The 25,154-nt window shown below is 47.9% G+C and overlaps 1 protein-coding gene across 8 annotated transcripts in view; it reads left to right on the forward strand.

Annotated features, from left to right (window-relative positions):
* BEND7 (BEN domain containing 7) overlaps nucleotides 1–24,183 on the forward strand; it is an 82,779-nt gene extending 58,596 nt beyond the window's left edge. For 2 of the 8 annotated variants that reach the window (XM_058682185.1, XM_058682182.1), the window contains 3 exons: nucleotides 9,472–9,591; nucleotides 18,179–18,232; nucleotides 20,527–24,183. In XM_058682185.1, the coding sequence (XP_058538168.1) occupies nucleotides 9,472–9,591; nucleotides 18,179–18,232; nucleotides 20,527–20,630 (278 nt within the window). In that variant the 3' untranslated portion in view covers nucleotides 20,631–24,183. Of the gene's footprint in view, nucleotides 1–9,471; nucleotides 9,592–18,178; nucleotides 18,233–19,684 lie in introns of all 8 variants that reach the window. The other 6 variants (XM_058682178.1, XM_058682180.1, XM_058682183.1 and 3 more) reach the window with 6 other exon arrangements.
* The last annotated feature ends 971 nt before the right edge of the window (nucleotides 24,184–25,154 follow it).

The raw sequence follows: 25,154 nt of genomic DNA on the forward strand, positions 1-25,154 counted from the left end.
TAGGGTGGTTCTTGTGCACAGTTGCCTATGGCAACAGTCACCTTTGTGTTTCCTGTGGCTCATGTAGGAGTTTCTCCAGGGGACACGCAGGGAGCGGAATGGAGTCACAGCATATGAGCAACTTCGGCCTCATTAAGTGTTGTCAGATGGCTCTCTGACGTGACATATCATTTATATATCCATCAGCAACGTAAAAGAGATCCTATTTTTCCTCGTTCTTGCCCACACATGGTGTTAACAAACTTGAATTTGTCCCAGTCTCAAATGGCGCCTCAGTGGTGGATTCCCTGATTATTAATAAGTTTGACCATCATTTCATATTTACTACCGTTTGGTTATTTGCCTCTGTGAATGTCCATCCTTTGCCTGTTTTTTCCATTAGGCTGTTGTATTCTTATTGACTTCTGTGAATCCTTTTGTCGGTTGCCTGTGTTACAGATGTTTGTTTTCTCTTACTTTCTAGCCTGTGAAAACTTTGCGTGTGACACCAAAGTTTCGATTTAACAGCCAGATGGACTGCTTTGTGCTTTGTGGTTTCTTCTGTGCCCGTTTTAAGAAACTCTCCCGACCATAATAGAATGGTATTCTCTGCTGCTTTGTCCCAGCCCAAGTTTTATCTTTTATATTCAGATCTTTTTCATCCACTTGGAATTTACTTTTGCCTAAAACGTGAGGGAAGGATTTAATTTGCTTTTCTCCCTGGGCAGTCAGTCATTTTAACCTTATCCTCTTCATTCACACAAATTGTCAACCCCTCTCAGTCGTACACTGAGCTCATGCTTTACCTGTTTGCACTTGGTCTTTTGTCTGCCTCTGAGCCTGCACTACCCAGCTTTCATTCATCTCGCACTGCGCGAGCTCTTAGTATCTTACAGCTCCTGTCCTCCCTCCCTGTGTCCCCTCCCGCCCTTCCCCTCTGCTTCCGGTGGGTGTTTGGAGCTCTTCCTCCTCGGCTACAGCCTGTAGCAATTCTTTGAATGAGGGTCTCTGTGGTGTATCATTTCAGTTTCTGTTCTGGACGTTTCTTTGTGGCACCCTCAGTATCGAAGGACGTGGAGTCTAGGGGGATAATCTGTTCTGGACTGAGGGTTGTTTCTGCAGGGCAACTTGAAAACCTGCCACCGTCTTCCAGATTTTGTTGCTGTTGTGGGTCTGCTCTGAGTCCGTTGTTCTTTTATAGATAAACCGTCCTATCTGCCTGGCTGCTTTCGAGACCTCTTTGCTTTCCGTATTCTCTGTTTTCTTTCTAGCTGTATATTTTTACTAATTTGCTGGGTTGTCTAATTTGTCATCCTAAGAGCAGGGTTCGGTGGTCATTTACGTGTAATCGACGGTGGGCTAAGAATCAGGCTCTACTCCAGGGGGTAAAAAATGCTCTCTTCGGGAAGGCTCTTTTGGTCTCAAAACACAGTGTTACTATCGCTGCCTTAGGAAGAAGCTGTTTTGTGAGCCTGCAGGATAGAAACAGCCTGCCTGCACGCTGCCTGCCTTCCTCCCAGGTGACACTCACTCTCTCTGGCTCCTTTCTGCAGTCTGCTTCGTCCTCCTCCTTACCGGCTTCCTCTGCCCGGTTTCTGTCGCCTACCCCCTGCCACAATTCCGGTTTGCAAGGTGTGTCAGGGCCACTCAATACCAGGAGGTCTCGGCTTTGCCTACTATTGTAAAGCCCTCATCCTCTCATTGTTTGCTGTTCTGAGGAGCTCAGCCTTTTGTGCAGTCTGCAGCTTAGACTTAGGTCAGGTGCCCACCGCTGCTGTGGTCAGGCTGTGCTGCGGAGGGCACAGGTACGAAACATCCCTGCCCAGTTCGGCAGCGGGGGCTGGGGTGGGCCGTTTCCCACAGGCGTCCTTGAGCTTGGCCAGCCCCACACCATCCAGCTGCCTTTGGTTCAACTCAGACCTTCTGCATAGTTTTTCGTTCCAACATCTTGATTCCAAGAAGTGAGAGTACTGGGTTGTGACATCAAATGCTTCAGATACTGGAAAGACAACCCCTCCCCCCTTTACACATTAATTAGCTGCATCATAGCTTATCCATCAGGCCCTTGTAGGTCTGGTTATCGTGAGCTGGTTTCTCGGGCATGAACCCCTGGGTGGTCAGGTTCAAATTCCAGAGTTTGAACCTGCACGGCGGAGAGCCAGTCCCTAGGCCAGGAACAACTGCCCCAAGATAGGAGCATCGGCCCACCCCACACCATCAGCCAGCCCTTCTTCTAGCTCTTTCCCTTTCCCTCCTAGTACCTGAACTTCTACACTTCTTGTGACTTTAATAAATCACAATGGGTTTGGAATGGGTAGCAAGCCCATGACTTGTGGATTTCAGCTGTCCCATGAATTTGGTAACTGAAGCACCATAATATCATCAAAGGAAAGATACTCTATTAGAGTCCTAGTGGGCCAGAGTCATCAGTCTCCAAGCCAAAAATACCTGTAGACCCATCCTACCCAAGGCCCAGTCTCCTTCTCCCTTCCTTGCTTCAGGCCAGCCGGCCCCTTTGGTCTAGAAGGGAGGTGATCTCACAACCCACCTGGCTCTCTGCCCTGCTGTCCACTGTGCTTCTGTTTTGGGCAAATGAAAGTGAGACAGCGTTCGCAGGGAAGCCTGAACTTAGCTATTGATTTGCTTATATTTAGAATTCAGTCGTTACTCTCTTACAAGATCTGTGTGCTCATATATAACTTTAAAGTAAAAATTAAATAATTCAGGGTGCCTGGGTGGCTCAGTCGGTTAAGCATCCAACTTCTGCTCAGGCCATGATCTCACGGGTCGTGGGTTCGAGCCCCACATCAGGCTCTGTGCCCACAACCCACAGCCTGGAGCCTGCTTCGAGTTCTGTGTCTCCCCCTCTCTCTCTGCCCCTCCCCTGCTGATGCTCTGTGTGTGTGTCTCTCTCTCTTTCAAAAATGAATAAACATTAAAATTTAAAAAAAAAAAAAAAAGGAAAGAGCAAAAACAAAATTTTAATTTATGCACAACACAATCCCTATGAGCCGTGCGGTCTGGGGCCGGTTTTTTAACCTGCCTGTACCTTGATTGTGTCTATAATGCAGGATTGAAAATACCTGCACCATCAGGTTACAGCAAACATTAAATGAGATAGATGTGTAAAGTGCTTAGCTCGTGGGAAGCTTCACAGAATAAAGAATAAAGGAAAGAGGAATGTGCCGGAAGGTGCCGGTGGCCTTCCAGCGGCTCCCAGGTGAGCAGGGGGAATGTGCACAGCCTGCAGGGAAACCTAGTCTCCTCCGCCTGAGGGCTGGTCCGAGCGCTCCCACTCCTCGGCCCAGCCCCAGGACCCTCCTGCAGGGAGCTCTCTTTCTCACCCTTGTCCCCGGCCCCTCTCACGCTCTGGGAGATGGGCGGCGCCCGCGAGGCCCCGGCCTTCAGTTTTGCTTGACGTCCACCTTGATTTCCACTTGTCCGTTTGACCATAACTTAGAACTGCGTCATCAGAGCAGAGGTTGGGCTCTCACTGCCGGCCAGGTGTAGCCTGGGTAGAAGGCTCCACAGCGACATTAAAGCTCCGTAGGTCCCCTCTTGCTTCTCAAAGTGTGCGATCCAGTGACTTCCTTCAAAAAGCCACACCATATTCTGTTTCTCCCAGCAAAGGGAGCCAGAAGAATCCAAATTAAGGGTCCTCTAGGAACCATTGTGTGAACAGATAGCTGTTTGGGGAACGCGGCCAATCCCCTCTGTTCTCAGCATGTCACATTCAGACACACTATATACCGCCTGTTCATTGATGATTACATTAAATGCCGCGTTCCCAGGGAAGGATCTGCTCAGCCACCACTAGCTTATTCATTATTTATATACAATTAAAGGGCACGCTTCGAATGAACACGAGCATATGAGAAAAGCCATTCTTCACGTACACATCAGATTGAACATTTGTCATTTCCCTAGTGACTTAACGTACTCTTTGTACCTTGGGACCTCAAATTATATTAAGCACCGGAGATGCTTTAACTCTTTTATTTAGTTTAATTGTTGGCCTTAGTCCGCTTGTTGGGATTATTTGGACTTGTTTAAAATTAGCCCTTGCTTCTCCTTAATATATTAGAATGGAAGAAGAGGGAAATTTCTTTTTAGTACCTATTGCATTCTAAGGATGAATGCAAATTGTTCTATGATTCTTAATGACCCACTATTAACATAGTAGGAAACCCAGTGCATTAATGCAATGCCTCTTTTCACATCATTACTCCTAATGGAACTGTTACCAGGATAATAGCTTGACCTTTCGCTACAGATTCAGACAGCAAAATATATTCTGCTTACTCGATACCTCTATTCACATAGCATATTGAGCATTTTCGGATCAATACAATGACAATCTTTCGGCCTTGTTCTAAGGTCTCATCTGCACAAGTTACACAGTATAGGATTGTATCTTCGGTAGACAGATTCAAGTTAAAAGTCTCTTTTAAGTTTGAATGTAATCCATAAAACAGAATGTCAGTAATACTCACAGTGGAAATATTTTTTTATATAGGTATTTTTCGAGAAGCCTAGTGCTGTGCCTTCAAAGGTCTCAGACACAGACCTGGGAGACAGAGACCTCTCTGGCTTCTTTTTATTGTACCCAGATAAATTTTGATTTTTTTAATGTTTATTTATTTTTGAGAGAGAGACAGACAGACAGACAGACAGACAGAGCTCTAGTGGGGGAGGGACAGAGAAAGAGGGACACACAGAATCCGAAGCAGGCTCCGGGCTCTGAGCTATCAGCACAGAGCCCAACGCGGGGCTTGAACCCATGAACCGCGAGATCACAACCTGAGCCAAAGTCGGACACCTAACCGACTGAGCCACCCAGGCACCCCTGTACCTGGATAAATTTTAACTGGAAAAGGAAAAAAAAAATAGCCAGAAATTGTTGCCATTTTAGTGGGTGACGGTATTTGGGCCCAAGATTAGATTGGAAAGATCTGCTGAGAAGCCCCTCACAGAATGGGAGAAAACATTCCAGAGCCTTCCCTTTGGTTCTCCTAAACTTGGTTGTTGACATTGACATATGTGGTTGCTGGGAGTCATTCTGCATAATCCACATCAACTTTGCAATTTGGAACCACTGCTTTCTAGTGTGTGCTAATTTGGATGCATGGATCTCGCAATCTAAGAAAAGAGGGGTTACTATGGAAATGAATTGTACAAATAATATTACAGGGAGGGAGATGTTTACCTGGTAAGATGATATGTAACACCATTTTTGTGGTATACATTTTCATATAAACTAATAGCATGCTAAATGCAATTAATTATTCTCTTCTGTTTGTTAAAATAGGACTTCGAGAACCTTTTGGCAACTCTCTGGTTAGGAAATGTTACTGTGGGCATCTGGATGTGATACAACCTCGTTTCTTTAACTGTATTCTATGAATTTAAAACTTCCTACTAATGCAGATAGGCGTTTCTTCCCCAATTAGTCTAAATTCATGAGCTCTTGTAATCGCTGCCATTAGAAACCAAACTGGAAAATATGCTTGTTCATCAAATATTTATTGACTTCTTGCTCAGTACGGGACACTGTGGTCAGTGCTCTGAGGGAGACCAGATTAATGAAGACCTTTGAAGTGGTCTACAGTCTGGCAGAGGAGATTCAAGATCACACCTACCTCGGGGATATCGCGTCCCCTGCATCCCCCCCGAGGGGAGACCGCCTGCTCGCCCACGTTCACATGCCATGTACTGGGGAGCCTGGGGGATACTCCCCCCGACCCCTGACCCTTAGTTCTACTTCCCAGTCATCACCCTTCCTCTGCACAGCTGGGGCTGGGGTGGACCCTGTCCATCAAGGCTCTTATCACAGCTATGCGCCTTCCTCTCGCTCTCAAGTCCCGCTGGCACCTTGAGTGGCTTCACTGTGCCCATGACAGATCCGCCTGGCCCTCCAGCCACATCATGCCCGGCCCTCATCCACGGTGCCCACACCTTAGCGCTCTCCTACAGAGCTCTGCTGCTGATGCTTTCTACTCCAGCCTGACACTCTCAATTGCCCTTACTCCGTCACCTCCTTGCCAACCCCACTGCTAGGCCATTCCCCGGTCCCCAGAGATTTCTCCAAGTGTGTGAGCCTCTTTCTGGCTTTACTGCCTTCTCAGATTTGTGTAGGGAGGCAGGGAGCGAAGAAAGCAGAGGTAATTAATTGCAGCTGACCTCTTCCAGCGCTTTGTATCCTTGTCCTTCTGCCAGAACTGTCCAGCAGAGTCCTACCCTGGGCCGGTCCTGCCATCCGGTGGTACCACACCCAGCTCGGAGCCGCGAGGTGCCACAGGATGGTAGCCTGCTCTTGTGCTTGGCGTCCTGACATCCTCAGTCGGCTGCCTTCCTATTCTTCTTATTATCAGAGGCAATTCCAGACCTTCCCCACGCTCTCCATACCCCTCACTGTGGAGCCACTGAGTCTCGGGAGTGATTGGCCCAGCCTGTGCCACTTCTAAATCTACCCCATTCCCCATCCCGTCCGGGCTCAGAGGGGGCATCTTCTTCCTGTTCAGGGACAGCCTCCACTTCTGGACCCCACCACCTCAGCCGTGGTTCCCGTGACTGCCTCCTGCCTTCCCCAGAATGCTGGCTGCTTCCCTCAGCCTGTAAACCAGGCCCGTGTCTCCCCAGCCTGCAGCCCTTCCCCAGCTTCCCCTCCAACCCCTCATCTCTTCCTTCCCCCACGGAACCTGGGTTTTTCTGGAATGCCATCTGTGGCCACCCTGCCGCTCCCTCGAGGGCCTCCCGTGACACTGTGAGAACCGCCCTGCCCAACCTTCTCTTGCACTTCACACGGTTGTCTGTTGTCCTCTTTAGCACCCCTTGCCCTTCTTTACGAGACCTCACTTCCGGTTCCCCCAACTTGGCCCTCAGAAGCCAAGCTTGTGCGTTCATCTCCTTCCAGCTGGGGTTCCCTCTGGCCCTGTACTCGGCCCACCCAGTGCTGTTCCGTCGCTGTGTTCTCACTGGCCAACGTTCTTTCTTGTTGCCTCAATCACCACATAGAAATATGTGCCTGCCGGGGCGCCTGGGTGGCTCAGTTGGCTGAGTGTCCGACTTCAGCTCAGGTCATGATCTCATGGTCTGTGGGTTCGAGCCCCGCGCCGGGCTCTGTGCTGACAGCTCAGAGCCTGGAGCCTGCTTCGGATTCTGTGTCTCCCTCTCTCTCTGCCCCTCCCCAGCTCATGCTCTCTGTCTCAAAATGAATAAAAAATTTAAAAAAGAAAAAGAATCATGTGCCTCCCAGGCCCGTATCTTCTGCCTGGACCCCTTCCCCGAATCCTGTCCCCCCCATGGGTGCTCCGCAAACACCCCAAATCAGCATGACCCAAACCAAACCCAGTCCAGCCTGCCTTGCCCCTCAGACATTCCCTTGCTCCCATATTCACCAGGTCATAGGATTCCTCAGAAATGCCAGTTCTAGATACCATTCCAGTCACCTGCCGCCTTCACTCACGCTGCCCTAACACAGAGGACAGCAGTGGCTTCCTGCAGGGAGCCCCTGCCTGCTTCCACTCCCAGACCTAGACCCCCCCACTGCCCCTCTTCACCACGTCCTCCACAACTGGATGGACTACCCTTGTGTATGGGCTTCTTCCTTCTTTCAAACGATTTCCTGATGCTAAGTTCCTAGGAGCAAGATTCTCAGGTATCAAGCCCCTCGTTCTGTATTGACCACCTCATTTCCCAGAAGGGTTCTGCCATTTATGCCAACAGTAATGTTTGAATGTGCCGGGTCCCCACAATTTTAGCAGTGTTATTAGCTTAACATTCATTGTGGTTCTAATTTCGTAGAGACAAAGTGTGTTTTGCAGTCCTTTGGTTTATCTGTTTTCTGAACATCTTTCCTAGATACACTTTGTTCATCTGTAGAGACTTTTGAAGTTGCTCTTTTATTTGAACAAACTCTTTTGGGGCGGGGGGTAGATATTGAACCTTTTTGGTCGTATTTAGCACAACGAGCTTTTCTCGTTCTAAGGAAATGTTTCTTTTTCATTCAATAGAAATGTTACAGTTTTGGGGCACCTGGGTGGCTCACTCAGTTGAGCACCTGACTTGGGCTCAGGTCATGATCTCATAGTTCATGAGTTTGAGCCCCGCGTCGGGCTCTGTGCTGACAGCTCAGAGCCTGGAGCCTGCCTCGGATTCTATGTCTCCCTCTTTCTGCCCCTCCCCTGCTCACACACTCTCTCTCTCTCTCTCTCAAAAATAAATAAACTTAAAAAAAAATTAGCTTTATATAATTGAATCTGTCAACATTTTCCTTGGTCATTTCTTTTTTAAAAAGAAACCTTTAAAGCTTTAAAACTACCAGTACTTTATTTTTTTTTTTTAATTTTTTTTTTTTTCAACGTTTTTTTATTTATTTTTGGGACAGAGAGAGACAGAGCATGAACGGGGGAGGGGCAGAGAGAGAGGGAGACACAGAATCGGAAACAGGCTCCAGGCTCCGAGCCATCAGCCCAGAGCCTGACGCGGGGCTCGAACTCACAGACTGCGAGATCGTGACCTGGCTGAAGTCGGACGCTTAACCGACTGCGCCACCCAGGCGCCCCTAAAACTACCAGTACTTTAAATACCAAGAAGGCAACGTGAGTGTAGGTCTTGTCCTTACAGACAGCAGGTAGCAAAGATGGGGTGTGAAGGCGCTCAGAAGTAGAGGGAGTCAGAAAGGTCCACAGCAGCTCTGAGATGGGCAACCGCACACGGTGTAGCTTTCATAAAGCCATTGTCCTGTCTCCCTCTCGTCCTGTCACACGATTCTCTCCATAGTTCCCTCTGTGCTTACCAGGTAGCTCTCCTAGGTGCTGGCACAGCACGCAAGAGGCTGATTCAAAGTACAAATGGGGACTTTCATTAAGACACACCTGCACAGGGGCGTCTGGGTGGCTCAGTCGATTAAACTCCCGACTCCTGGTTTGGGCTCAGGTCATGATCTCACTGTGAGTTCAAGCCCCGTGCTGGGCTCTGCACCTGCTTGGGATTCTCCCTCCCTCTCTCTCTCTGTCTCAAAATAAATAAATTTAAGAAGACACAACTGCATTATTATTGAGTACTGATTTAGTAGGAATCACCACGAGAACACCATCTTTCTGTGTAATCTTGCATGAGATTAGATTTAACAACAGTAATAATACATTTGCTGAATTTTTTCATGGGGCCAGTGGACCCATAGGAAGCATTTTCTTCTCTGCCCATAAGACACATATACGCAAGTGGAAAGAGCAGTACCATAGAACTGCTTCTATTTTATAGCCGGTTTCGTTCCGAAGCACAGTTCACTGTATATGAGCAGGGCCCCTGCCAACCTCCGTCTTTACCAAAGGAATGTAATGTGGGGATTGAAGCCATGCACTACGGAACTGACGTCTTCTAGAAATACGCCTTTTTTTTTTTTTTTATTCTTGGGATATATTCCCATTTCAGATCTGCATGTTTTTTTATTTGCTGAAGTATTTAACACTATTTCACATTTTCTTTCAGTCTTCACAGAAAAATACTGTACCGCTAATCATGTGGATAAACTTCCTGGCCCGAGAGACTGGGTACAGATTCTACAGGATCAAATTAAACTGGCCAGAAGAAGGTTAAAAAGAGGCTCAGGTATGAATAAGCCGTGAGAAAATAATTGCCAAAGCCCTCAATTGAAATCTTGGACGTTGTAAAATACAATTCTTTGCTCTAGGGTATTTTCACCGTCATTTTGTCTTTTGAAGGAAAAGCTCTACCTAATGTGCTGTGGTTTCTATTTTAAAGTCTTAGGCAAATGAATTTGGAAACTCACCTGAAGATTAAATAGTAAAAATTCTGTCAGACCATTTAATTTTAACAGTATAAACGAAGAAGATGGCTAATCTTATTTTGTGGCTTTATGTGTCTTATCTGTGAAACTGGGTCTCTCTTGTGTGACTTCCTTCTGTTTGCTATTGACTTTTGTTTGTTTGGATCTGCATGACTTTCATAAAAAATACCAGTTGCTTAAGGTAACAAAAATAACAATAACCCTCCTATCAGAAACACCACATGAAACAGATTAAGTCAAGTGTGTATTTTTCAAATCTGGCTTTGGGGATTCTGAGATTATTTTAGTTGAATTATGACTATTTGGATTTGGTCATTTGAGGCCTCAAACGACAGCCAATTTACCAGTGAAGAATCCCCTTGAGGCCATTTTTTTGCCATCATGTAAGAATAATCATCTCTAGGAGGCCACAAACCTCTAGATACTATTTTTAAAATAAGCAATAGGCACCTGGGTGGCTCAGTCAGTTAAGCGTCTGACTCTTGATTTCGGCTCAGGTCATTATCACAGTTCGTGAGTTCGAGTGCGGAGTCGGCTTGAGATTCTCTCTCTCTCTGCCTCTCTCTGCACTCCCCCCCTCCCCTGTCTCAAAATACTTCTCTCGGAATAAAAAATAAATACAGCAAACAATTCTGATCAAACCTCAGGACACCCCGCCTGCTAAGAGCCTCCGTGTTTCTATAGCTGGAGAACGCCCAGTTTCGGAGACGGGCTCCAGACAGGGACTGTCATACATCTGGCTGGTACAGAGGCCTGGAGAACAGCAGCACAGATGCGTGGGCCTGTGTCTCTACCAGATCCTTTATGTGAACTCACAGTGTACTAGAGCAGTGAGCGGCCTGAGTCAGCGAGCGCCCTGGGGGAGAGCTCCCGGCACAGGCTGGGAGCGCCCTCGAGGCTGCAAGACTTGGCCGCAAGGGACCAAGTGCATCTTCACTGTGAAAAACCTTACAGCTCGCTTCTGTAAAGTAGCCATCAGGACTTCACATATTTAGCTGTAGAGGATTTTTTTTTAAATCTTCCCTTCCTCTTTTTTTTTTTTTTTTTTTTAACCGTTTGCTTCCTTTTGTACTAATTGATGCTCTTTATAAAGAGCAGTGGACTACTGCTCCTTGTCATTGGTGGAAACGTATTGAGTAGCCTGCGGGCAGCAAGGTGAAGCGGAGTCCAGAGACCTGGCTCTGCAGTCTCTCTGCTCTTTACCAGCCCCAGACCTCCACCGGACCTTGCCCGGAGGCAAGTCACGCCACCCATCCAGTCCTCTGTGTCCCTCTCACGACACAGACAGAAAAATAAAGTCTGCTTCACAGTTGTCATGAGGTTCCAGATCTGTCATACGTGAATGTCTTCATAAACAAAACGAGCATGCCCTCTGAAAACGTCTGTATTGGTGCTCGGCGGCACCGGGAGCCTCCCCGTGTCCCAGGTCAGAGGGCCAAGCGCCCCCTCTGTGCCTGGCGGGGGCCCCCCTCTGCTCCTGTTGTCCCAGCATAACTGCTACTGATGCCCTCTTCACCCACAGAGGTTTTGGGGCTTGGGTGATAAATCATCCCCTCACCCTCCCCCCAGCTCTCTCTGTTTCTCTGCCTTCTTTTTTGTAATCTACAAATCATCACACATAAATGCAGTGAGGTACACTGGGGAGAACAGGTCTGAATTCCCAGCTCCCGTCTGCCATTTACAAATTCCTGGGACCTTCTCTGAGCCTCAGGCTTTCCATATATATAACAAGGCTAATACCTACCCTCTTGGGTGTTTTCAGTGTCAGAATCAGACAATGTAAGTTTTGCCACTAATATAGAGCTGACGCGGAATGCTCAAAAAGTGTTCATGCCCTCCCCTCCTTCCCTCTGCCGCCCAAAACAAACCAGAACTATTCCTTCAACCCTACCATTTCTTTTTTTTAAATATGTTTTAAATGTTTATTTATTTAAGAGACAGCACGTGTGTGGGAGGGGTAGAGAGAGAGAGGGAGACAGAGAATCCCAGGCAGGCTCCTTGCTGTCAGCTCAGGCCCCGATGTGGGGCTTGACCCCACAAACCATGAGATCATGACCTGAGCTGAAATCAAGGGTCAGTGTCTTAACCAACTGAGCCACCCAGGAGCCCCTATCCCTGCCATTTCTTAAAACCGCTACCGTCTCTTTCTCCGGAAGGTGTTGGTCAAATTTCCTCCCAAAGGGTTTGCATTCCCTGAGTTGGCTTCCCCTACCTGTTTAGAACCCATTGCATTTTGTCCTCTGGCCCCGCACCTCTACAGACCCTCTTCCTGCAGTCACCACGGAGATCAGATTCCCCTTCTGTTACACCAACGCTCTGTTTGACCTGCATGTTGATTTTGACTCCGTCGGATCTCATCCTTCTTAAAAGTCTCTTCCCTTGGGTTCTGGGGTTTCCCTGTCTTTGCCTCTCCTCCCTGTTCTCCCACACTGCCTTCCGTCTAATCCACGGCCTCCTCCTCCTTCGGTCTAAACCACATGGTTCGCTTTCCATTCCTGGTGCTGTTCTCATTCTAAAGCCTCATCCGGGACTTGAACCGTCCCACCATCGCTGACTCACCAGTGTGCAGCTCTAGATGTGGCCATGTCCCAAGACCCTAGACTTCATTCTTTGAGAATTACATCTGTTTCGTGCCCCAACCCTGATTAGACACTTCTAGCCTCCTGTCTTCCCCAAACACAACCCCTTCTACAAACCCCTCCAGCACGGCATGCGGGGTCCTTGACAGGCTAGCCTCACCCTCCCCCACTTTTCTTGCCAGAGGCCTGTGCCTGCCTGCCTCACCAGCGCCTCCTTACTCTGAGAAATGCTGGGCTCTCACACTCATGCTTTCCCTCTGTCCAGAAAACAGCACCTCCTCTTGTCACAGACCTTAAAGGCGACTTCCTCCTGGAGCCTTCATTGGTGGCCCCAGCGCTTTGGTCTTCTGCCAGGGTGACACTCCGGGCTCCTCCAGTGACCACGAGACCCTCAGGAGCAGAGTCTGCATCAGGGTCGTGTTTCTATCCCAAATGTCTAGAACAGCGTGTGGCACATTGCGCACACACACGAGTGTTTGTTGAATGAGCCAACGAATCAGTCGATGAAAAAGAAGAGACGATAATCCACAACAAAAAGGTCTTATCGTTTAGCTCAATCTGGTTGCATGAGATCCTGGATAATATTCCATATGTACCTTACCTGACATTCAAATATTCAAATATTTATTCTACAGGGTGGCAACATCCCCGAGCTCTGTCCCCAGGGACATGGTCCCTAGGACTCCTGGGGATGCCTGTGACCACTTACATGGTGTCCCTTAGTCCTTGGTGTCCCTTCCTTCCCCCTTCTCAAGCCCGTTTTCTCATTTCCTTGTGCACACCCCACCTCCTTAGTCCCCTCCCACTTTCCTCTCTTCCCCCTTCTTCTCCCAAAGGTTCAGAGCCATGTGTCATGGCTGCCTGACCTCACTCAGGGTAGATTAACTGAATAACACGTAGGAAGAGTAACTTCCTGCTAGTGGGTCCCTCCTCCCTTCCTATTCCAGATGTCTGCTGCCTCAGCCTTACTTGCTTTACAAAGTCCCCCTTTTATTATGTAAGCCTCCTTAGACTTCAGTCTCCAGGAAAGGGTTGGGGGGTGAAAGCCTTGTTTTACAGTTGAATGACAGGTGTTACAAAGATAACTGCCCAGTAGATACACAGCAACTAACCCCTTACTGAGCCCTGATGCCATGTTGGGTGCTGTGTTCTCCTCAGTTTTATGTCCCAAATCAAATGTCATTTGTTAAGCCTGAATGGTGTCTTTGCTAGTAAGTATTAAGTTGGTGTTGTGTTGCCTAAAATCTGCCTTGGCAATCTTGCCTGTTTGGGTACGGAAGAGCTTTGTTTACCTGTTGATTTGCCAGGGGAAATGGTTGAAGCCCAAGACACAAAGACGCTAAATAGGCAGGCCTGAAAGAAATAAAAAATTTGCCATAGTGATGAGACCTGAATTTAATACTCCGTGAGCCCAAAAGAGAGGAAAAGGGCCAAAGGACCCCAAGAACCAGCCACTCGACTTCCTTTGGGTTCTTCCACACACCGGTCCCAGTGATGCCGCAAACTTGTAGCCGGAGGTCGGCTCGCATATTCCTGCACCCCTGCCTAGGGTCCACAGCAGCTGCCTGGTGTCGGCCTGCTCCACAGGGTGGAATGTGAAACATGCCTGGAACAACTTGGGAGCTTGAGGGAAAAGAAGTGTACAAATCCAGAGTACGGAGTGTACTGGTTCAGGTACCGCAGGGTCAGCTCGGAGAAAGGAAGAGGGCTTTGGGCTCCAGAACACGTGCCTCTCGCTGAGGAGATGATTACAAGTCCCTAGGGGACCTGAAAAGTCTAAGTTTGAAGAGAAACCTCTGAAGGGAGAAGACATGAAAAGTAGAGAGAATACTGAGTATATATGGAGTGCACCGCGGTAGGCTGGTCTCAGACACACAGAAACAGCCTTCCTGGTGTTAAAAGGAAAACCAGAGGCCCAAAATGGAGACTCTTGTGCTAGGTCACATCACCAGACTGCACTTTCAACCTCCTCCCGAAATGTAGTTTGAACTGGTCATTGAGGAATCTTCTGTTTGTCCCAGAGGAAGGTGGCCTTAGCCGAAATAATCGTTTTTTCTCTTGATGACTTCCTTGTCCCATCTTCTAAAACCTTTCAGTCTGCTGGAGCTCCCTTCTGCTTGCCGGAGGGGACACTGCCTGATTCATGAATCACTTGGTAAAGCTAACTCGATCTTCACATTTACCCAGTTGAATTGTTTTTAGCGCTGGAAATGGGCCACATGACTAAAATGGGAAGTTTGGCTTAAATTTTGTTTCCTCTTTGTGAGGTATTCTGGAAACCTCTTTGACATATAGTTTCTATACCATACTTTTTTTTTTTTTGAAGTTTATTTATTTTGAGACAGAGAGAATGAGAACAAGCAAGGGAGGGCAGAGAGAGGGGGACAGAGGATCTGAAGCGGGCTCTGTGCTGACAGCAGAGAGCCCGATACGAGGCTTGAACTCATGAACCGTGAGGTCGTGACCTGAGCCAAAGTCAGGAGTTGGATTCTTAACGGACTGAGCCACCCAGGTGCCCCTATACCATTCATTTTTTAACAAAGAGAGGGAAAGATCCATGTATAAAAGCTGGTTGGAAAAAAAGTTAATCCTGATATAGATTTGTGTTTAATAAATTAAAAACAACTGTGTTTCCTCATACTCTTATCTTTTATACATAACCACACCTTTTTTTTGTTTTTCCTACTGCTAGATGCAGAGACCAATTACTGTGAGCTCTGGAATCCATTCCCTTCCATGCTCCCCACGTGCACACAGTGGGGACGTCCCTCCACATTCCTGGTTCTCTTTCCCACCGACTGGCCACTGAACACATTTCTTAACCATCCAGCATTTGTATTAGTAATTCACATGACACACACATCTCACACACACGTGCCTGTCTGTGCCCAGCGGGATCCCAACCATAGACCCTTCCCTTCCTGCGGGAGCGCCCTGGTCTTTGGTCATCATCATACTCGATTCGGGACATTTTCACGTCTGACCCCTGATCTGCCTAGATATTTGTGATTGGTGCCTTGGCACTTCTCCTCTGCCTTTTCAGCAGGTTCCTTGTGCATCTGAGAAGGCGGAGGTGGCTGGAGGACAAAAGTAGCCCTGAAGTACAGACCCAGCTAGACCAGATGTCAGCCTATCAGCAGTGACCAGCCGCATAGGCTCTATCGCCTGATTTTGTCAAATTCTATTACACTAAAGTCTCCTCAAGCCGCTTCAAAGTGGGACCCTTGCAGATTGAGACTAGAGCCACTCGCCTTTCCTTCCTGAGGCTGATAGGAACGGAGAGGCCGACATCAATGACGTTGCTCCCTCTCGTGTTTTTTGTCTTGATTACTCAGTCCAAACGATAACAACAAACAGTGTCTCATAGATGTTCCCACAGCTTCAACCTCATTTATCATATTTGGCTCAATTCCTGGAATTAGGGACAGACGCTAACTGGGCAAGCTAATCAACTCAGTGCTCGAGGAAGCCCAAACTGCCTCTAGGAAGAAGTGCTCCATACAGATTTGAGAGGTTGTTGTGCAAACCCAAAGAGACATTCATTTGGGGCTCCCATCACATGTAATAATTTTTTTCTGTAACTGGAATGATTCCTTTCCCGGTGTGGATTTTTATCATTTTCATTACATTATTTCCTCAGAGCTGAAATCACAATTTTTTATTTGTGTTAGATCTAAGAGTAAAACTGTCACTGCTATTAAATTTTTATTGGACTTGCTCAATCTTTTCTAAATTTCACAACTTGACTGTCACCGGGGAAGAAAGACCGTGAGCTTGTGGTTACAGACAGATGTTATAATTAAATTTCAGTAACACAGCCACGTTCTTCATCCGTGACACTTGGCCCCGTGCGTGCAGCTAACATACACTAATTTACATATAATAATTTGTCTGTTTTTCGGACGCATATGTTCTGTTTTTGCTAAAGCCCAGAATTGCATAGGCCTGGGTTATGAAAGTGGGGATAACGGAGTTACAAAGGGAAGGGCTTTGTTATAACTACATAGAAAGTCATTTTTCGTGTAAAGTAGAGAAAGTTACTGAAGTAGAAAATGAACTAGAAGTTGAAGATTTAAAAAAAAAAAAAAAAAAAAAAAGCTCATAGGGATGCATAGGGACGTACATTTGGATTATTAACAGCAAAGAGGGAGATTAAGAGCCCAGGCGTGGACCTGACTCACAGCCGGGACGGTGTCACTCGCTGTATTCCCTTAGTCTCTCTCTCTCTCTTTTTTTTTTAAGTTTATTTATTGTTTTTCATAATCTCTATACCCAGCGTGGGGCTCGAACCCACAACCCCGAGAAGCAGAGTCGCACGCCCCACCAAGCCAGCTGGGCGCTCCAGATTACCTCAGCCTCTTAGCCTCTCTGTCCCAGTTCCGTTTGCTCAAATGGGCGTAAAAACAACTCCCCCCCCCACCCCTTTGTAGGGTTTTCTAAGAGTTAAATGACGCGATGTACGTAAATTGCTCAGTAAACGGTAAACATCTAATAAACGGTGGTGGCAGTCGTTGCTATTATTATTACTGAAGACTTTTTAAAATCCTAGACAACTCATCTGGAGAGGAACGCTGTTAACATTTTAGCATGTCCTGTACTTCATCGATAAGCCTATTTTAAAGTGTTTAATCTTTTCCATCTGTCCTAGCGCTTGAGTCAAATGTCTTACGTTATTAAATATTCACCTACAACATCATTTTAGAGGGGAAGAGTAGACACGCTTCTCCAGCCCAAGCTGGTCTCGACTGTGGTGTCTCCGCTGGGCATTTTCTTTGCGGTGGACGTAGCAGGTCAGCAGACAATCGTGTGCAGCAATCTGAGGACAAGGTGTTAGAGAACGAACTGGAGTCGAAATCTTTGAACGTCTCTGACCCCCTGATTGTGTTCAAAGCCACAGCGATAAAAACAGGGGCATGGTATTCGCTTCCCACCAACTCAGCATTACAGCCCGGTGGCACAGGGCAGCCCCACGTGGCTGGCCCCACGCACACGTGTGCCGCGGCGGGAAGGTGGCCGGGAGAGGAAGCCAGCCCCGGGATGGAGGGAGCAGTCGCCGAAATTCTCTACTTGGTCGTAACGAAATGTTCTGACCTGTCCACAGCATCTGCCCAGAGAGACTGACGGGCCCCATCAGTTATCAGGAGACAAACGAGCGCTTTCTTTTTTACATGTAGCAGAAGGTTTTCTCTAAGGATCTGCCTTTGGAAAACCCTTAAGGAGATTAAAACACAGCAGATGTGAGCAAAGGTTTGCATTTTGAAACAGAGACGTGACAAAGCTTTTGAAGATACACTTATTCCTTCTGACTTTCTCTATGACTAAATTGATGCCAATTTCCAGTCATCTCCGAAGAAGGGCTGATTCTCAGGATTTCCTGAGCCTTGCTCGTGGGGATGGTTAGGGTGGTTCTGGGGATGACCGGGGAAAATTCTGCCACAGCGATTCACTGACCTCTGTGCCTTTGATGATCATATTTGAACAATTCACCCCGGATTCTGGGCGAAGATTTTAAGTCCACGCAAACAAGTGAAAATGAACTGAAATCGTCAATGATTGATAGAATAAGGTCACAAGATAGCAAAAAAAAAAAAAAAAAAGTAATGCAGGAGCAAACCTCCTATCATTATCTTAAAACAATGTTTGATTTAAATAATGGTATTAAAATCTGTAACGCGAACCAACAGACGCCGAAAAGGGGAAAGAAAGTTGAGCATATGCATACTGGAATTTTTTAATTGTATTACTGTATTCCGTAAAATCAACGCGCTCCCCGAAACTGACGAGATTTGTGTTTTCTGTTTGCCACCAGCAGAGGCAGCGGACGGTGATGAGAGACTGGACGGCATCTCTCTACCGCCAACAGGTAAAACACATTTCCATTTCCAACACCCGCTGGAAAATACAGCCCCTGAAAACACTAGCATTGAAAATGTGCGTAACGTCAGAGGTGCAGAGGCTTGAGCAGACTGCTCCTGGCCCCGGCCCTAGGAATCAGAGCTTCTCAGTGCCTTGTGCTCAGAGATATTTTTACATTGAGTATGAAAAGCTCCTTTTGCCTCACGCCCTGTCTCCTAGTCTCAAAAACCTGAGAACAGCAAGCCCTAAGACCTTGGTGTCACAACACGTGCCTCCCCAAACCTGCCGCCGTTGAAAGTACTTTAACAGGAAATGATATTTCTTTTTAGAACAAGGATCACCAGTTCTGTGGTGAAATTCATGTCCGTTCTGTCCCCGTCCACTGCCCCCACCCCAAAAGGGTTTTGAGAGGCAGTCAGTCATTGCTCTTCTTATAACGGGCACCTGACGAATACGGGTGTTTTAAGAGAGTGACTGAAGAAGCCAGTCCGTCTAGCACGGGTGCACATTCCTAGAACCCGAACCAGATCAGCCGCATAGAACACGGTAAGCCATAGACATAATTCCAGGTTCCCATCCTTTGTGACCCTGGCTGGCCTCCTGCCTCTGCGTTGGTTCCTCCCCGAGAGCCCAAGAGACGGGATCTGATCAGTTTGCCAGATGATAATTTATTCCCTCAGTAGTTGTGGGGGCTCTTTATTGACTGCCCTCACGAGACTACCTGGAGATTCTCTGCCCACCAAACCCAGACACCCCCAAAAAACCCTCTAAGTGAAAATGCTCAATTCCAGATGTGGGGTGGCAAGTTTTAAATAAAATTCGGCAAATCTCAGTACAGTAGCCAGTCTGTGTAGGAACTCGGCTAGGTCACCTGTTCCTTGATGGCACTTGTCCCGGGATGGCAAGGAAAGCAGAGCTCGCAGGTAGGACAGACACGGGTGAGCGAGCCTCAGAACGATGAGAAAGCTCAACCGTGCAAACGATGCAGAACCTTCTCGGTCACCGCGTAGCTAAGCAACAGATCGATGGACAAACAAATGAAATGAGCCGCCTGGTGCAAAAAGGACCTGCTTATATCAAGTTCTTCCCATACACGGCCATCTCCTTGTTGGGCCCTGTTTCCACATTTATGAATTAAGATAATTGAAATGCATGATCTCTATTGTTCCTTCCCATCGTGTCCTCGTCTGTCAGGACAACTCGGGTTAGCCTTGTTCTTATCACACCTGGCCCCCTCCCAGCAGATGCAGGAAATACTACTACCAGTAACGAAATCGTGCATTTCGGGAGGCAGACTTCCTCCCCCGGCTGCCCCAGCCCCACTGGCCCCGGGGCATTTGGGCTGCCCGTCCTCACTGTCTTCTGACACCCTGGACTTTTGCTGTTATTGAAAGTACTACTATAACCACTTGAAAACCATTCCCCTTGAAATAATACCTTTGCATTTTCCTGTCCGAAGATGGAGGCAGAGAGATGTTTCAGATGAGGAAATTGAACACGGGATGGTAAAACCACCTCATGGAACTGAAAAGAATGTCAAGGAATCTGAGAAAGAAGGAACGTTAGAGATCATCTAGTCCCATCCCTTCTTTTTATCCAGTCCTTTTATTTTACAGGTAAAAAAGCCTGAGGCCCAGAAACACTAAATGACTTTCTCAAGGTCTCACAGCTGGTTGGTGGCTGGGCCGGAGCCCAGGCCTCTCGACTTCCAGCCATTACACCGCATAGCTTTCTCATACCTAAGCCAAAGCCAGCTTTTCTCCGCATGTTTCTTAAAGACCCTAAGAGCTGATGGATGTACTAATCCCTTTAGGATTCCATTCCAGTGTCTGTCTTCACCGTTAGAATGTCCGTCGTTAAGTCTGCCCGAAATCCTCCTGCAGTTTAAACTCAATGAATGACTGGAGTCAGTGATGAGACTAGCGTGTCTTGATGGGCCCTAAAGTAAAACCCCGGGTCTGGGCAGCGTCTTTGAACACAGCGCCACTTCGGACCCTTCCCTCGCGTGTGCCCTAACGAGGCTGCCCCAGAGGTGAAGTCCACCCTTCTTGCACGTGTGAGACTCCCCGGCCAGACTTTCCTGATCTGCTCGATCTGAGCTGGCAGCGGTCGGTCCTGTTTCTAAAGATCTAACAACGCCTTTATTACCTTCTTAAGGTCTTTTTCCTCTTCCCAAACCCACGTGTGTTGGGGAGGGGCGGGGAGAGGGGCGTAAATCCTTAAGCGTTTGCAAGAAGCGGGATTGAGCAGGTCAGGGGGACAGTCAGGCAGTCCAGGGACATTCGCATCCATCCATTACAGGCAAGCAGCCTTCCGTCTGTCTAGCTTCCACAAGAGCGCCTACGGCTTTTGCAGCGGAAAAACGTAGTTTCTTCGTTTCTTTGCCCTCACACCCCTGCCGGTAAGTGCGTGTGAGCAGCTCGCAGGAACCCACGCTGTTGGGTCCTGGGCACAAACGCCCGCCCTCGGGGAGCCCCCCTGTCCCGGGCGGCAGGCCGGGTGTTGGAGGGCACTCTGGCAACCGCGAGAAAGCGCCCGGGATGGGCGAACACTTTGTGTTGGGGGAAAAAAAAAAAAATCAGCAAAGAGCAAGTGAAATCGAGCAGTGCTTTCTAAAATTTACAAAGGGGGCTTCTCATTTGGAAATAGGGTAGAGCAAGCCCCCCACCCCCCCAGCCGGAGCCCAGCGGTGTTTGTCACGAATTGGCAGTCTTTTACATACTTTCAAAGAAGTAACAAAAGTACAAGGAAGAAAGCAGAAATTAACTTTACCACTCAGAGACGACCATTACTGGGTGTTTTCCCCCAGACTTTTCTCTAAATTTATTTATTTACACAGTTGGAGATCAAATAGATAAAATTTTGTTTTCTGGGTGTTTTTTGTTTTGTTTTGTTTTGTTTTTTAACCTAACGAGCATTTTCCATTTTTCACAAATCTTCATACACGGTACCTTAAATAGCTGCATCATGATCTCTGTTACAGGTAAACTGTATTTTGTGTAGCCATTGTCTCTTCCTGGACAATATGTGGACATACTCCAGTAGTAACACACATTCACGGACTTCCCTGTAAAAGTTATCATTACAAATTTCTAAAACGGCTCGCGTAGCACAACTAACTAAAGCCTTGGCTGAGAACTTAGGGATTTAAATATGAAACAGAGGCTTCCTCCGGGCGCCTGGGTGGCTCCGTCAGTTAAGCCTCCGGCTTCGGCTCAGGTCACGATCTCACGGTTCCCGAGTTCCAGCCCCACGTCGGGCTCTGTGCTGACCGCTCCGAGCCTGGAGCCTGGAGCCTGCTTCGGATGCTGTGTCTCCCTCTCTCTGGGCCTCTCCCCTGCTCGCGCTCTGTCTCTGTCTCTCAAAAAGCGACTAAACATTAAAAACAGAAAAAGAAACCAAGGCTTCCTCGGCCAGGTTCTCTCCCCACCTGGCGCCCTCGCCTCTAGCCCTGTCACAGAAAACTGTGCAGCTCTTCTTTGGAGAAGTGCCCCCCCCCCCCTCGTTGTCTTGTCTGTGTCGTAGGTAGTGTATTTGACACCAGGAGAGAAAACACGGAAGACACAGAGCCAGATGTCACTGCCCAGACTTCCCTTTTAGTGACAGTGTCCATGAGCACACATGACTCTTCCGTTTGAATCCCCTCAAAGATCCACGTAGCATTTCAGGTTACTTCCTGCCAGGTGTGGGTGTTCTGTGAATCTTTCCCATCATACCTGAAAAGTTGTCACCTACTTGCTTTGTAGTATGTGATCATCAAGCCTCCAATTTGCCCTAAGAGTTTTAGAAATCGTTTTTAAGAGTTGACTCACGCATTCCCTCTTAGAAGTCCAGCGTATGATCCAGTCAGTTCATTGTTCACTAAAAAGCAGTCCTCTCTTCTCTGTTCTTTTCCTCATAAGCTCAAGGTGAATATATAGAGTTCTGACGCATATTTATTTTAATGTGCACTGCGTAGATGCAGCCTACAGGAGAAGAGCTCTTCTCGGCACTGAGGGAGCAGTTGGGAAGGCCAACGTCAATTAGGCCTTCAGCGGCCCGGAAGATGAAACCGTTGATTGGGGAGATAAGCTAGCTCTGCCCTATTAGACAAAATCATCTGTGACATCAGTTCCTCCAAAAATAGCCACTTGTAACTGAATAAGTGCAAATGAGCTATGAATTCCTAGGGAAGAAAAACCTTTCACATGGGTCGTATCAACACAGTGACAAAATGACTAGTTAAAAGGCGAGACGCTCGGGGCATCTGAGTGGCCCAGTCAGTTAAGTGTCCGACTTGGGCTCAGGTCACGATCTCACGGTTCATGGGTTCGAGCCCCGCGTCGGGCTCTGGGCTGACAGCTCGGAGCCTGGAGCCTGCTTTGGATTCTGGGTCTCCCTCTCTCTCTCTCTCTCTGCCCCTCCCCCGCTCGTGCTCTGTCTCTCAAAAATAAACATTAAAAAAAAAAAAATGAAAAGGCAAGAAACTCAAAGTAACCGGTGACTGACATGTTACGTAACAACTGTTTTCACGGATGGCCTAAACTGAGCCGTCGGTGTCTTGGCGTGGCGTGGCAGCCAGCCACAAATGTCCTTAAAATTACATACTTCATTTTCCCGGTACACTTGCCTTCCGCTTCATACGAAACCGACATACGAAAATATGGGTTTATACTAAAGCGCTATCTTGCCATGTGGGTATCTGTGGTACAGAAATATTTACCTCCAGGTTCCCTTCTCCAAAAAGATGGTGACTCTAAGCCGTTTTCCTCACAAACACTGCGTGTAGACCTCATTCACTGTATAAAGCCAACTCCCGTGAAATCTTTAGCACCTGACCCGGAGGCCAAATAGTTGGCTGGAAAGAAACTTGGACGGTAGAAATGCCAAAGCAGAGGGGGAGAAATCGTTGTGCTGACCGTTACCCACCTTTGCCTAGCACTGGAACCAAGTCAGAGGGGGAGAGCTCAGAGTTACTGTAGAGGCGCCCTGTCCGAGGCACTTGCGCCCCATCGCACTGAACCTGAGCCAGGAGGGGGCCCCGGGCCGAGTCGGTGGTCCACTGACGACCAGCTCATCAACCGGAGGGAGATGGTTGGAGGCGTCCCTGAAATGTGATGACACTGCTTCTCGGTGCTGCGGCTTGTGGACTCAGCCCAACCGCTAGACAGCTCCCTCTCCCGTCTGTGCGTCTCCTGTCTTATTCCTGAGGCGGGGAGGAAGGTCCCGAGAAACCGTTGCCACCACATCCTAGGGTTATTAGCCTTTTACGTTTTAGGCCGGTGAGCAGCCCCTTCCCTGAGACCAGTCCTAATGGAACACGGCACACCAGGGCTCTTGTTTTCCTGCAGCTTAGGTTTGGGAATTTGTCCTCTGCCCCTCGGAAGGAAATACTGCTCAAGGGAACTGGAAAGATTAATTAGTGACCTTTCCACTCTATTACAGTTAGATGAGTGCGTTGCTAATGCAGGTAGAAACATTTACCTTACAACTGTGGGATCTGTTAATTATACACCGTGAACCTTCCAAAGCCCTTCCTTCCAAGACGGGGCGACAGCTTGGAGTTTTCGATACTTGAGGAGGAGTAGGGATTGTTCAGCTCACAAATACGTGCAGTGCGTCCACAGATTGGAGCCACGTACTCACAAAACCGCACCAGTGAAATCCCATTTTGTGCACTCGAATTGTGTTTGTGTTTACTTACTGTGACTACTGTTCAGACTTTATTCAGAAATCCTTTTTATAGGCTTTCTTAGTAAAAAGAAAAATTCCATATCTACGGATAATGTCTCAATCTTCTGTATATATGTTTTATTAATATGTAAATATTTAGATTTTTTTAAAATTACTATGTTCTTTAAAAAAAATTCAACACAAGGCTAGTTGTGAAAATGGTGTATAATGTTGTGTTGTGATATCAATTCCCAAGATGCTCTTTATGTCCGTTCCAGAAGAATACAATAAATTACTTTAATCGAACATGCCTGTGTTCCGTGCCTGTGTGCCAGTCCTGTGTTTATGGAGTCAGTGCTAACCACTAATTAAAAGGTATTTATTAATACTCTGGTGGTCTTACACAGAAAGTTGTATCTCCTTAGGAAGTTAATTTTTTAAAAATAAAGAAACAAACTAGATAGCCATCAGGAAGAGCGGCTTCAAATCGAGAAAGTCGCAGGCACCCCCTGGGAGTCAGATCACTGTCTGCCTCAAGTCCCACAGTAACACTTGAGCATTAAGCGCTGATAGAATTGAAGCCTAATTTTAAATGAATTAGGTAGCTTTATAATCTTCACTTAAAAGGTTAAGCCCCGCTTCTATGGAAACAACACATCAGAAGGACAAATCAATCTTCTTCAATGCAAAGTGGCTGGTAAAACCTAATTGCCTTAGTCCCCTCTCTGAACACGGGAGGGCGCTGCTCCTCACTGGGCGCCCGCCCCACCCCCACCCCGCAGGCATTCCCAGCACTGACCCTTCCCCCCCCCCCCCCCGCCCCCCCCTGCCTGGAGCCCCCCTGGCCTGGAACACCTTCGGCTGGTCTGCCGGTTCTCTGGGGGCCTCGCTTGGGAAGGCCTGAGCTGTTCCCGCTTCAGGAGAAAGCCGCCGGACGGCTGGGGAGGAGGCCGCGCGGTGAGGTGCTCCCAAAAGGCCAGGACGCCCTCGATCCCACGTTCGGGCGTCATCCAACTGACGGCCCTAAAGGGCTCCCTCCAGTGCAGCGTGGGGGGGCCCGGGGTACCACAGGAGGCTGCACCGGAAGGGGGCTGTCCTGTCCCCGGAGACCAGAGCCGTGTCCCCTCCCGCAGGCCCAGCCTCAGCCGTTTCTTGAACACCCACTGCGGCAGGTGCCATGTCGGGTCAGTCTGGCAGGAAAGAGAGGAAAAGAGTGAAGAGGTTGTGTAGACCATCCCAAGAAACTGGGAGGACCGGGGGTTGGGGGACCACTGAGG

This window comes from Neofelis nebulosa, chromosome 8 (genome assembly GCF_028018385.1).
Source record: "Neofelis nebulosa isolate mNeoNeb1 chromosome 8, mNeoNeb1.pri, whole genome shotgun sequence".
Taxonomy (NCBI): Eukaryota; Metazoa; Chordata; class Mammalia; order Carnivora; family Felidae; genus Neofelis; species Neofelis nebulosa.